This window comes from Pteropus medius, unplaced genomic scaffold (assembly GCF_902729225.1).
Source record: "Pteropus medius unplaced genomic scaffold, Ma_sr-lr_union100, whole genome shotgun sequence".
Classification (NCBI taxonomy): Eukaryota; Metazoa; Chordata; class Mammalia; order Chiroptera; family Pteropodidae; genus Pteropus; species Pteropus medius.
The window spans coordinates 14,437,830-14,451,125 of NW_024346062.1; the positions used below are offsets into that span (position 1 = coordinate 14,437,830).

Consider the following 13,296-nt stretch of genomic DNA (forward strand, 5'->3'; position numbering starts at 1 on the left):
ATTGTACTAACTTGAGAATTGAGCTCTTTTCATAATCCCATACCCCCAGGGAGAGAAAGTTGCAAACCTCAGGGAAATTAGCATGGGAAGCAGAGACAGCCGAAGACTTTTAGAGCTTCCTGGCATGCAGGGAGTGTCTTATACCTACCTCCCTATCGGCTGCCAGACCTATTGAGCAATCTTTTTGGTTTTAATACCATTAGAAAATAAAAATTTTATATTTCCTTTATTTCTAACCATTCTTAGCAATCACAGTTGTAAAATTGTATTTTTTCTGTATCTAAATAGTCATATTAACAGCTTGGCTGCTCTGTGAAACAAATTGTTCTTCACTGACCCCTCTTGAAGGCAACAGTCATTATAAAGGGGGAGAAATTTAATTAAATGGGTAATATTTTCAAACCAAATGTTCTGTTAAATAGCAATTTGACAGCATGTTTTGCAATATTTTTTCCCTTCTTCATTCTATTTCTAAAATTTTACAATGTTATATAGCATTAAGGAGTGTAATGGATGTGATAAAGCTACCTGAATCCTCTTCAGGAATGAAAAAGCCCTTATCTCAGTTCCTGGAAGTGCCACGGACAGAGAGCCATCATCTCTTAGCTCCCTTTGGGTTTTGGGCACTGCCACAGTTTAAGGAAGCCACCTCCCTCCCCTAAAGCCATACTCCCTTCCCCCTTAACCACATCCATGGACTTGTTGATGCAGGCTTAGAAAGGTTCAGCCCTCTCTTGCCAACCCTTTGGACATCTCTAAAGAGCATACCATCTTCATCATTCCTTGTAGGGTTATTTGAGGCTTCCCCTGGGTCTGCATCCCAGCCCAACTTCTCCCTTTGCCCATTCCTTCCTTCCCTTCCTCAAGTGTTGATCCCAAGAACACTCTGTAATAAAGCCCTGAAAAGGAGATGTGATTTCAGTCTTCTTTGGTTCACATAGACAAGAAGCAGGACATTCTGTCACACTGAAGAACAAGGCCTGAAGGTATTTTGCAGGTGTTTTATTATTTAGAGGGATGTAAGATGAGACATAAAATCTGAGGGACTGGCTATAGGTGTGTGTATGACTCAAGTTCTTGTTTGGTAGCAGTGAAAATTTAAAACTAGTTCCTCTGCTGTTTATCCTTTCTTCTCTCTGCCTCTGTCCCTCCATCCTCCCATCTCCATTCTTTGTCCTTTCCCGCAACCCATCTTCCATCTATACAAAAACTCAGTGTGATCTGAGAAGCACAGTGTCTTAGTCCATGCAGAATGCTATAACGAAATACTATGGACTAGGGAGCTTAGAAATGACAAAAAATGTATTTCTCACAGTTCCAGAGACTTTAAGTCCAGGATCAGAGTGAAAGCATGTTTGACTGAAGGCCCTCTTCTGAGTCACAGGCATCTTGTTTCCTCACACGGCGGAAGGGGCAAAGGAGCTCTTTTGGGCCTCTTTTATAAGGACATTAATCTTATTCATGTGAGCTCCGCCCTTATGACCTAATCACCTTCCAAAAGCCCCACCTACTAACACCATCTCAATGGGCATTAGTATTTTAACATATGAATTTGGGTGGACACATTCAGATCATGGCACATGGCAAGACTCCTATTGTCTAAACATATTCTCCAACTGGCTAGCATACTTTCCTCTCCTTTATGCACAGAATTTCACCACTAGAGCCATTCTTCTGGATAATTCAATAGTCTAAGAGCATGAAGCTCCCATTCAGCTACATGAAAGTTACAAGAGAAAGGAGGCTATGAGAGCCTTTGCATGGTTTCTAATTAGTCGTTGCCTATTTACAAGGATTCTTTTTTCCTTTTATCTGGTTTACTCAGGAAGCCACCTCTATGGAGTAGAGCAAACTCAGCTGAGAGTCTCATGATGGCAGATAGAACAGGTAAGTTTCAATGGCATTGGAGGACACTTGGATGTCAGCCAGAAGGTCTAGGGTTTTTGGGGGTAACTCACCTTCCAGGTATATGTGGTGGTGTAGAAAGAAATACCATCCAAAGTGAAGGGGATTGTCCATACTGTGGGTACCTCAGAAAAACGCCCTGCCTCCTAAATTTTACCCACTGGCTGAGTTACCAAAAACCTCTCTGCGGTCAGATCAAATGGACACTCTTGATACATTATCTGACCCAACCTTTGAGTGACATTTTATATTGTGGACCAGCCCTTTCTTTTATAAGGCCTCTCCCTTGGCCTTTGGCACTCAATTCTTTAAGAGCTTCCTTCTGTCCCATTGCAGCTCCTTCTCTGGCTCCACTGCCTTCTTCTCTGGACTCCATCCTTTTTCTCATTTTGTTTCCTGTTGAGAAGTGATGAGTTTCTCCACTATTACCAGAATGAAGAGGAAAAGAGAAAATGTGGAGATTAGTTGGAGGGGGTTTTAATTTACTCAAATCAAACAGGTGGGGAAGAAGTAGCCCCTGACTTCCCCACCCCTCAGGCAGAATGAAAAGCTCCTTCTCAGGATCCTATAGTGCATTTGGAATCCCTTACAGGCCACTACCCTTATCCCACTATCATGTGCTTATGGACTTATTTGTCTGTCTTTCCTACTGGACTTGAGTATAGGAGGGCCTTACTACCTCCACAGAGCCTGACACATAGCAGGCATCTTGTTACTGAGTAAATAAAGGAATAAAATTCTTACAAATGTGCAAATAAAACTGTAGCAAAAGTTGCCATAAATATTTAAAATGAGCTTTCCCAAATGCCGGTCATAGTATCAAAGTTTCAAATTCTTCACTGATTATAAGAAAAAGTGAGAACATCACCCTCATCTTTAGCTTCTTTGAAATTTTTCTTTACTCATAGTCATCAAGGTACTGTTTAGCATGCAATTGTTCTGCTTATATGAATTCTGACTTAAGCAAAGCCAATCAACTATATCATGAGCACAATGTGGCTGCTTAATAAATAAGTTGATAAATGGATGGATAGCTCCTGAACTTGGACTAGCAGCTACAGCTAGGTGTTGTGGGCACCTTAGTATTTCCTGAACTGCCCCATTCTTTCTTCTGTCCACAACCCCGCTTCCAGCCAGCCCACTCAAGCTTTCTTTTTCTTCTTATAATCACCAAAACCAACAGAACCCCAAACCCCCGAAGCACATTTGTACTTATTTACACACTGTATAAATCTCAATTACACCCCAATGATCATATTATACAAATGCCATATGACTTCAGCTAAACTGTAAGTCCTTGGAGGGCACGATATGTGTATTTTAATCTTTATATTGCTCTCTCTACAATTCCTTTCACAGTAGTATACATGGAAGACTTTCAAGAAATATAAAACTAACAGATTTAAATTCCATTTTAAATATTCCATTAGAAAACATCTCAAACTTTAATGGAACCCATTCTTCTTCCAGAGTTTGAATAACGAAATCAGGGATCTAAAACCTGAGTCTAGGCCCTCTAAGCTCCCGAGTAAGAACTGATTCCCATTCCTGGGCCCAAGTAGGGCTGCCTACACCTCACCCGTATAGTTTAAGTGTTTGCTTAACTTACTGTAGTTGTTTGGTCATAATCATAAAAGCATTTTTTGGTCACAATCATAAAAGCATTTTTTTTCAGACTTATGACATATTTTCCTCAATTTTGCACGTGATTGATGCCACCAATTTTTCTTGAAAGGACAATTGTAGAGCCCATATTCAAGTTCTTTCATTTTTTGTGTAAATTCCTGCAGTGAAGCCTGTTTGTTGGAAATACTGCATCCCTAGAGAAGAACTAGAACCTTTTAAGAGGAAATGCATTTAAATCATCCTTCCCTGCTCCCCCTATTAAGAATGAGGCAGCCAGTCCCTTCAGTAAAGGGAAGTCAGAATCCCTAAAAATAAGAAAAAGTAACAATTCTATTCTGTCAAGCTCCATATAGCACAAATCTTTTCCTATAATCTGACCACTCTCTCCAACTGCCTTAAAAACAGCACTGTAGAGAATGGTGACCCCAAGGCCCAAAGTGTCAATGTCGTTACAGGCTTACAGGTTTTTACAGTCAGGTCTGATCACAAACCGGCAGCAACCGCAGGCTGACAGTCTCTGCAGATGAACGTTTTCTAGTCGGGCTTGTTACATTCACTTCCACCCTCAAACCAGGAAGTGCTGTTTAAGATGAGCCAATGGTAAAAGCAACCCATCCTCGGAAAGAAAACCCGGCAGGCTACAGACAAGCTATAAGGGTTTAAGTTGGGGGATATTTTTCGATTTAGATTGGGACCTATGGTTTTATCCCCATAAAACATTATTAAACTTTCAAAATTGCCCCCACCAAAAAAAAAAAAGTATAATAACAAAACATACACAGGCGCGCGCACACACATACACAAACGTACACACAAACCAATTTGATTTTGTGATCTGCTTTCTTTTGCAGAGGGTCCAAGCTCGGGCCGAATGTGAGTTGGTAAATTCTAAGTAAATCAGGGCAGACTGCAGAAAAGGTATGTACTCGAGATTCTTAGGTAGAAGGGTCAAGGCGTAGACGGGCCACGCCCAGGTCCCGCTCTCCCGTTGTACAGCTGCAAGATCAGTCTGGACAAGTCGGAGGAGGAACCCTGGGGCCTCCAGCCCCTTCTCTCTCGGACTTACAGGGAAGCGAGCATTTCTGGGGCGGAGGGGGCGGGGAAGGTCGGTGAGTAAAGACAGCGGGACCAGGGTGTTAAGTTTCAGGCCCGGACCGCTACAGCCAGCAGCGGGCAGGAAGGGGAGGGCCCAGCGGGGCAAGGGGCAGCCCCCTGACGGGTTAGGGGCTGGGTCAGAAAAGCTGCCTCACGGGCGCCCGCTGGCCCCTACGCTCCCTCCCTCTGTCCCTCCCCACGCTCCCCGCCCGGGCCTCCCTTGCAGTCTCCGCTGCGCCCTCCCGGAGGCAGCGCTCGTCGCGGCCTCGCCATGTCCCAGCCAGGCCAGAAGCCCGCCGCCTCCCCGCGACCCCGCCGCGCCGCAGCGGCCCGCCACACCCAGGAGGTGAGTGGCGCTCCCGTCTGAGGGGCTGCGCGCTGGGACGACCCAGCCCGTGGCCGTGGGGCGCCTCCTCTGGCTGCAGCCTGCCTGGCCTGCTGTCGCGTACACCCGCTCCCAGGCCTGGGAAGGGTGCAGGGCTCAGGGCCGCCGTTTGACAGGTGCTGGAGGTGGCCGAGGATTCCCTGACTTGGACTGAGTGCGCTGGGCGTGGCGCGAGCCGGATAGGGGGTGGCTCGCTTCGGGAAAAGTTTGTCGGTGAGACGTGAATGAAATGGTATGGAGATCAAAGGGAACTAAAGTTCATTCGGGAACCCTCCCCTCCACCCCCCAGAGTGGGTGGGGTGGTTTAACTGGATGGCGGGATCCTGTCTTCCGCGTAAAGTCGGGGCTGCAGGGCGTGGCTGCCTGGAGAAATAACACATCTTCCCTAACCATCCCCGAGCCAAATCGGGTGGCGGGAACAGCCCATAGGGGGCGGGGCCTGTGTCGGGCCCCGCCCCAGTGCCCGCCCACCTGAAGCTGCAGGACTTGCAGAGCTCAGTGCCAGCCAAGTCCAAGGGAGTGCAAAATCCGCTCCTACCGCACGGCACCCCGCATCCTCTCCCGGTCCTGCGTGGCGCGGTTGAGAGTAACCCGGTTATCGCTATGGCGTTCGCAAGCTGGTGGTACAAGACGGTAAATAAAAGCGATCGTGCCTGGGCAGGACCGGGAAGGGAATGTGTGTTCGCTTGGCCTTTCTGGGCGTGCGGACAAGATGTTGTCCGCGGTCTAGTAGGGAAGAGGTAGGGACTGGGCACGACGTCCTCTCAGACCTTCAGGTTAGGCTCCAGCAGAGGCTGAGACTCAGCCCTGCAGTGGTATGTGCGAGCGCTCCCGGGCGTGTGAGTCGGGATGAGCCGATGCACCAGGCTCAGCTCGCGCTCACAAGTCAAATGGACCAGGAATTGTTGTTAGAGGAATTCCTCCCTACAATGGGGATTCCTGCATGAACTCAAATTCAGGTCGTAAGAGCTTAGATCTAGAGTTTGTTTTTAACCCGAGTAAAACTTAAAACTTTCAGAGGAATGTTTTCGGACGTGCATTCTCCAACACATAGTAGGAGAGGCAGCCGGGACGTGGGCAAGGAGAAAACTCCAAACTCCAAGGAGCAGAAGCAACTGAGATCAAGACTCTAAGCGGGGAGGGGCGGGGGGCGACGCTGCTTTGTACTTTACTACTTTGGATGAAGGACAAAGATATTCTATTTATTTACTGCTTCAGATGCCAGGCCAACCTATTAGGTGTCATCTCCAGTCAAGCTGGCACTTGCAATGTTGAGGAACCAGGAAGCATGATTTAAGATTAGATTGCTTTCCAAAAAAGAAAACACGGAAGTTTTGTTGAGAGATAGTAAAAATATATCACATAAATTCGTGGTGAAAAATTTAAAAAATTAGTTAAGTACACTACTCTCTCATGTGGTATTGGAAAAAAGCAAAGATGTTGTAATCATTCTTTAAGTGAGAAAACTTGTCGGAATTAATAAACTGTCACCTATCAGCCATTTACCATTTACTGAGCACCTACTATGTGCCAGCAAAGTATTAGCCTTCAAGTACATGGTAGAGAACAAGACAGAGTTTTTGTTGTCAGAGGGCAGTGAATGAACTTTTTTGAACCTGTTTTTACATCTATAAAATGGGGGTGATAATAGGTACCACATAAGGGACAATTATATTAATGAATCAAAGTACCATACACATATACCTTTAATGACTGGGAATTCTAGTTTCTCTTGAGATATTTCTTGATGAATGTTTCCCATTATGTTTTGTGATATTTAAAAATGTAGCACCTTATGTGATAAAAGGAAAAGCTTGCTTTGAGTCTTATTATTCTGAGGTTCTTATCAAAATGTACCACGTGAATTATCTGCAGATATGGATGGCAGTAGTTCAGTTGATATCAGACTTTCCCTTCCAAATTCATGATTCTCTAAAGGAAATTATGCTGGAATATTTGGATAAAAGTAGTTTAAATCTATGCCTTTAACTCTGTTATGTTTAGTCATAGTTTGACATTTTTGCTAAAACCTCTCTTAGAATACAGTTCTAGAACTAAGTATTAAAGGAATTTTTTTGCTAGTAGGAATCCCCTAGAATCAGCAACATGCTTGTGACCAAAATCTGACCTTTCTCAAACCAGTGCTGTCCCATAGAAATTTAGTGAGCCATATATATAATTTTAAATTTTCTAATAACCACATTAACGAAAGCAAAACTAAACAGATAAAATTAATGTTAATATGTTTTACTTGAACCACTATATCTCAGAACATTATTTCAACATGTAATTAATGTACAAATCACTTATTTTATATCTTCTTTTTCATATTTTTCAAAATCTAATTCACACTTGCCCCATTTCAAGTGCTCAATAGGCACAAGTCACTAATGGCTACGATATTAGACAACACAGCTCTAGACATGGGTTCCTAACTGTTTTTGTTTGGTGATTGTGAGGGGGTGATCACAAACCATTTTGAGAATTAAATGAAAGCTAAGGACCATTTTTCCATTTTTCCACTTTTCCACAAAAAAAATACACACATATGCACACAAAAGCTCACCAATAAATCTCATAGTGGTCCATGGAGCCAATTTATAACATATACACATACATGATACATATGCACGTATATACATATAAAATGTCTATTATATATAGTACATATATATATATATAATATAATGTTTTTGGTAAATCCTATAAAATGACTTTAGCGGGATCTTTTAAATACTGAAAAAGACTGTGAATGACCTAACTTTAAAAATTTAGGCTGAATAAAATAAAATAATGTACAAATATATCTGTGATGTGTTTAAGGGAATGCCCCATACAAAGCCTGTCAGTGAAACATTACAATGTATCTTTCCACACCAACTATCATCAATATCATTGATCTGATCTTTTGAAGAATTATATGGGCATATTTTAACTTTAAAAAGCTAGATTTGAAGAACATCTGATGAGCATCATAATGATGCAGCATGATGGAGAGTAAATTTGGTTTACACCAGCAACCGCAGTCCTGAGTCATAAGTTGACTCAAATAGGCTATGTTAATTAAAGGTGTTTCTTAGCCTAATTAGACCCATGGTCCCAGAGGCAGCATGATCAAGGAGCCAAGTCATTTGGGAGGCCCATCATTGCAGCCAGCCTGCGAAGAGTGTCACAAACCTTCCATGGCAGGACAGCCCACTTGGCTACAGTGATGTTTAGGAGTAAATAATGCAAATTATAATGTTTGCAAAAAGGGCCCAGGCTTTTTGGGTGTGGGAAGAATGGAGGTCAGAAACAACTTCTGTCTTGATTGTTGGCAGTTTCCGAATTGATTTGCTTCCTATTGCAGATAAGACTTTTAAACTAAGAGTGAAATCTGATGATATTGTTCTTTAATCAGTTTTGACATTTCCAAGAAAGCACTTTAATTATATTCAAGTGCTTTTTTAAGAATGCTAGAGCTTTCTGGGGGTGGAAACAGTGGGCAGTCGTTTGAGATTCCCAGGCGAGTGGGTGAGTGATTAGTCCTGAGTAGGTCGTCTCAGTGGAGTACGAGACTTTTTTAAGCAGCCCATCTTTATTCTGTTTTTTTCTCCTTGAGTTCTTTTTTTATTATCGCAGTAAAATACACATAACATAGAATTTACCATCTTAACCATTTTTAAGTGTAAAGTTCAGTGGAATTAAGTAGATTCATATTCTTGTGAAACCATCACTACTATCTCCGGAACTCTTTTTCTTGAAAAACTGAAACTCTATATCCATTAAACCATACATCCCCATTTGATTATCATACATACATTCAAATAGATAGCATTGTATTTAAGTATCTGTATTCCTTTCCATTTTCCTTTTTTCAATTCTACTATAAGAACATTTAACATGAGACCTACCGTCTTACAAAATTTTAAGTATGCAGTACTTTATTCTTGACTATAGGTCCAGTGTTAAACAGCAGAGCTCCAGAGCTTATTCATCTCGCTTGACTGAAACTTTATGCCCTTCGATTAGGAACTCCCCATTTCCCTCTCCACCAAGTCTCTGGCAACCACCATTCTACTTTCTGTCTCTCTGAATCTGACTACTCTAGGAACCTCATATAAATGGAATCATACTGTATTTGTCTTTTCGTGACTGGCTTATTCCACTTAGCATAACGTCCTAAAGATTCAACCATGTTATAACATATGTCAGAATTTCCTTCCTTTTTAAGGCTGAGTAATAGTCCGTTATGTATATGTATATCACATTTTGCTTATCTATTCATCTGTCAGTGGACACTTGGGTTGCTTCCATTTCAGCTATTTTTTGAGAAACTTTACTGTTTTCTAAGGTGATTGTACCATTTTACATTCCCACTACCATTTTACATTCCCACTACCAGTACACAAGGGTTCCAGTTTCTTCACATGCTTGCCAACACTTGGCCTACTGCCTTCTGACTTTTAAAGTTTTTAAAGAGAAATCTGTAATCTTATTGAATATCCATTGTATGTAACAAGTCAGTTTTTTTGGCTGCTTTCAAGATTCTCTTTGTCTTTCAACAGTTTGATTATAATGTGTCTCCATGTGGAGTTCTTCGAGTTCATCTACTTGAAGTTCGTTGAGCTTCTCAGATGTTTATATTCATGTCTTTCATCAAATTTGGGAAGTTTTAGGCAATTATTTCTTCAAATAATCTGCCTCTTTTGCTCTCTCTTCTCCTCTGGGATTCCCACAACACAATGTCTTCCTTAGGTCTCAAGACTCAGTTCATGTTTCGTTTATCATTTTTCTTTCTGTTCCTCAGACTCAATAATTTTGATTGTCTTATTTTATATTTATATTATTATATTTCTTCTGCCAGCTCAATTTGCCTTTGAAATCCCTTTGGTGAATTTTTAATTTCAGTTATTGTATAACTCTGCTCTAGCATTTCTTTTCGGCTTCTTTTTAGGTTATCTATCTTTTTACTGATATTTCCATTTTTTATACACCATTTTCTTGACTTTCCATACTCACTGATTTTTTTTTTTTTTTAATAAACAAACTCTACATCTCACTAGTCTTCTCTGTGAGTTTGGAGTTTCCAGTATTAAAACCAAGAAAAATACCTAGGGTATTGCCTTTGGGTGACTCTACAGAGATACATATTCTTGAGAGAATTCTAAGTTTTTAAAAACTTTTTATCACAGAGGAAGAGAGAATAATATAATGAACTTCTCATGCACCTATTACCTGTCTTCGATAATTGTCAACATTGTAACATTGTGCCAATCTTGCTTTATCTATCCAACTCCCAGACTTACCAACACACACACATACCCCACCCTTCTAAAGTATTTGAAGGCATGGAAATGGCGCTTTTAAGGGTCATCCCTGTGACAAACTTTGTATAGATTGTTTGGAAAATTAATTCTGTGTTCCCTATACTTAATTTCCTTAGATATAATATGAAAGTGTGAGACTAACATAACACACAATCATGAGACAAAGTACTAAACATAAACTTATCAGATAAGCCTAGTTTTTTTTGTACTTATGAAAAGTAAAAACCTAAATCCCTGCTCTAATATTTACAGCCTTAGAAAATGAACCTTTAAACTTTTGCTTACTTATATTCATTTTACTATCTCATAATTCACCACAATCAGCTTGGTGCCAGAGAAAAAGAAGGGGGTGCAATAACTTTTATTATATTCTTAAAGTGAATCAGGCAATGGGCCTGGCTCTTTTTTAACATCAGCTCGTTTCATAAATATGTCATCCCCTGGGAGGAGAGAGGAAGTTACTGTTAGCTCCATTTTAAAAAGAAAAAAAAAGTTTAAATTATTTGCTCAAGTCACATGGCCTTTCAGATCCCTGCTCTTTCTGTCCTGTTAGAGTTTGTCGGAGAATGGAATGCAGGGAGTTGGTTACCCAGGTAACAGAAGACTCACCCAACTGGGGTGGGTGAGGCAAACCAGAGATTAGAAATTGCAGGAAGCTGCTATCATTCCCTGGCTGTAAAGATGGAGGGAGGAGCTATAACACCTTTTAGAAGCTGGAACCTCATTTGGCCTGTCCCTCAGGAAACCCTACTGCAGAAGGGCAGAAAGGAGGGAGAAATACCACCCACCCACCACATCATCTCCTGCCAGTGCTTCCTACTGGCCGAACCCAGCCTGATGCCATCTATCCGGGGAGCCAGCAAACATTCCTGCAGCACCAACAGAGCAGGCTCAAGGCAGGAAGTCCACCTGAGGCTGACAGGCCCAGATCTGCACCAGGGAGACTGTTTTAAAACAAAACCAGCTTTACCTCTCGGTTCTGCTGCTTATTTGCTGAACAATCTTGTTGTAGCAAGCAAAGTATACTATAAGAGTAGATTTTAGGGGATTTGGCAGGAAATATCAACTTGCACATAGTCTCTTAATTTTCCAAGCTATTTTTTCAGCTTTCTTTCTTTTTATCTAGTTTACTGTCCTGAAAGGAGTGAAAATGCTTTCACAGAAAACAGTCAGGTTTGTGGAAATGTAGTCATTCAGTCAAGAATTATTTGTCACACCTGTACCACAGGTCTAGAAAAAAATACATAATTTACCATGAGGTTGGGAAGGCAAAATATATCTTTATGAAGTAATCAGTAAGCAAGAGTCTACAATAAAGTGCTAATTTGTTTGCTTACTAAGAAAATAGAGACTTATGTGCTGATAAGAAGATATAATGTGCCATGCACAGAACAAGGCTCAGAATTAGTCATGAAATGCTCGTGTGAACACGGGGCCCTTTGCTTTTCCATTGAGCACTCAGTTTACCCGGGAAGCCCAGAGCTGCCCCAGTCTGCTTGACCAGGGGAAGCCCCCATGGTACCAACTCAGTGGACTGATTTGAGAAGCAGAAACCTCTACTTCCGGTTGTGGTGCCCACAAATCATCCCTCAAAACCAGTGGTTTCCAATCCTAGCTGCATATTAGGATCAGCTGGGGAATTTTAGAAAAAATATGTACAGCCTAGGCCTTCCCTAGACAGACTAACTCCCAATCCCTGGTTTCCCGCATGAGTGTGTTTCCAGAAGTGCCCCAGGTGCTTGCAGCCCGCACTGAGGGATGGGACCACTGCTGATCAAAGGCTTTCTGATCCTTACAAGGCCCCGAAACAAGCCTTTTCCAGTAGGTGCACTGGTGGTGCAGCGAGAGAGCTGAGCTCTGTGCACTAGGAAAGTCCAGAGGGCATTAAGATAACCTTTTATTGCTTCATGATTTTGCTACAGCTGTTGTTGGACATGCAAATAATTGATATCAATGGCCTCGTCTCCAAGTTGAAGAAAGAAAATTTTCAAGTCGTTCTCAAATAACCTTTACTGTTTTTATAAACAACTTTATTTAGATATACTTCACAGACCATAAATTCACCTACTAAGCCATGTAATTCAATATTTTTTAAAAATATATTCACAAGGTAGTACAAGCATCACCTCAATTTAATTTTAGAATTTTTTTTTTTTTTTAAATCAAAGACATTTCAGAAGCACACTAGCATTAGATACTTTCATGGCTGGGCTTGGACTTGGAGAAACTCACCAAAAAAACTCAGTGTTTTTGCCTTCTTTTACATATGTAGCAGTTTGTTCAATTGTATCTTATCTGATTTTGTGAGAAGTATACCTTTGTCTCTGTGTGTGTCAGGGTGTATCTGGCTAACAACAGGGAGGGTTCCCAAGTGCTGGAAGGCCCTCAGCTGGGTGAGAACTCAGGCTCCAAGCACTGTTGCTCCTAGCTCTCATTGATTTCCTGACAGGTTTATGGGTTTGCTCTGGTAGAAGATTTTAAGCATATAAATGTTGTGGCCTAGAATGAGGACAAGGACAACTGTTCTTGCCAAATATGTGGTGATGTCACAGGCTGGAAATATTTGGAAGATTATTCCTTTTTGCGGAAAGAGAGGGAAAGCCCTTTATCCGATTTGTCTCATTGCCTCTGAACTCCTTACTGCCTTTACGTCTTAGCTCCAGGTCATTTCTGGCCTTCTGTGGCCCCATCTTCCCAATGAAATTTGTACAGATTTAGGGCTGGCCTCCTGCTCTTTCTGTCTTTGGCCTTATCTCTGGGTGCTAATATAGGTTGAAATTGATAAGTATTGTGTGTCTGATTAATTTTATATAACAAACCAGTTTTAGAATAGAAAGGTTTTGTATTTTGTGGGGGGAGATTTTTCATGGTGGTTTTCCTTTTAGAGCCTTGGATTGAGACTTTCTTGATGTGAATCTCAAGCTTTTAACCAGATCCAGTGTAGCCTAGTCTCTGTCGATAGACTATAATCCTGAT

General features: G+C 41.6%; 1 protein-coding gene and 1 long non-coding RNA gene across 12 annotated transcripts in view; one reads left to right on the forward strand and one right to left on the reverse strand.

The window, feature by feature from the left end:
* Positions 1-4,612, reverse strand: LOC120612565 (uncharacterized). Its single transcript, XR_005655488.1, has 2 exons — positions 4,342-4,612; positions 1-2,327 (listed from the first exon to the last, which is right to left on the reverse strand). It is a non-coding gene; the product is annotated as an uncharacterized LOC120612565 (long non-coding RNA).
* Positions 4,613-4,746: 134 nt separating this feature from the next.
* Positions 4,747-13,296, forward strand: part of CAST (calpastatin) — a 103,804-nt gene continuing 95,254 nt past the window's right edge. For 4 of the 11 annotated variants that reach the window (XM_039875154.1, XM_039875159.1, XM_039875160.1 and 1 more), the window contains exon 1: positions 5,484-5,644. In XM_039875154.1, coding sequence (XP_039731088.1) covers positions 5,615-5,644 — 30 coding nt within the window. In that variant the 5' untranslated portion in view covers positions 5,484-5,614. Of the gene's footprint in view, positions 4,973-5,483; positions 5,645-13,296 lie in introns of those variants that run through there. The other 7 variants (XM_039875153.1, XM_039875156.1, XM_039875157.1 and 4 more) reach the window with 3 other exon arrangements.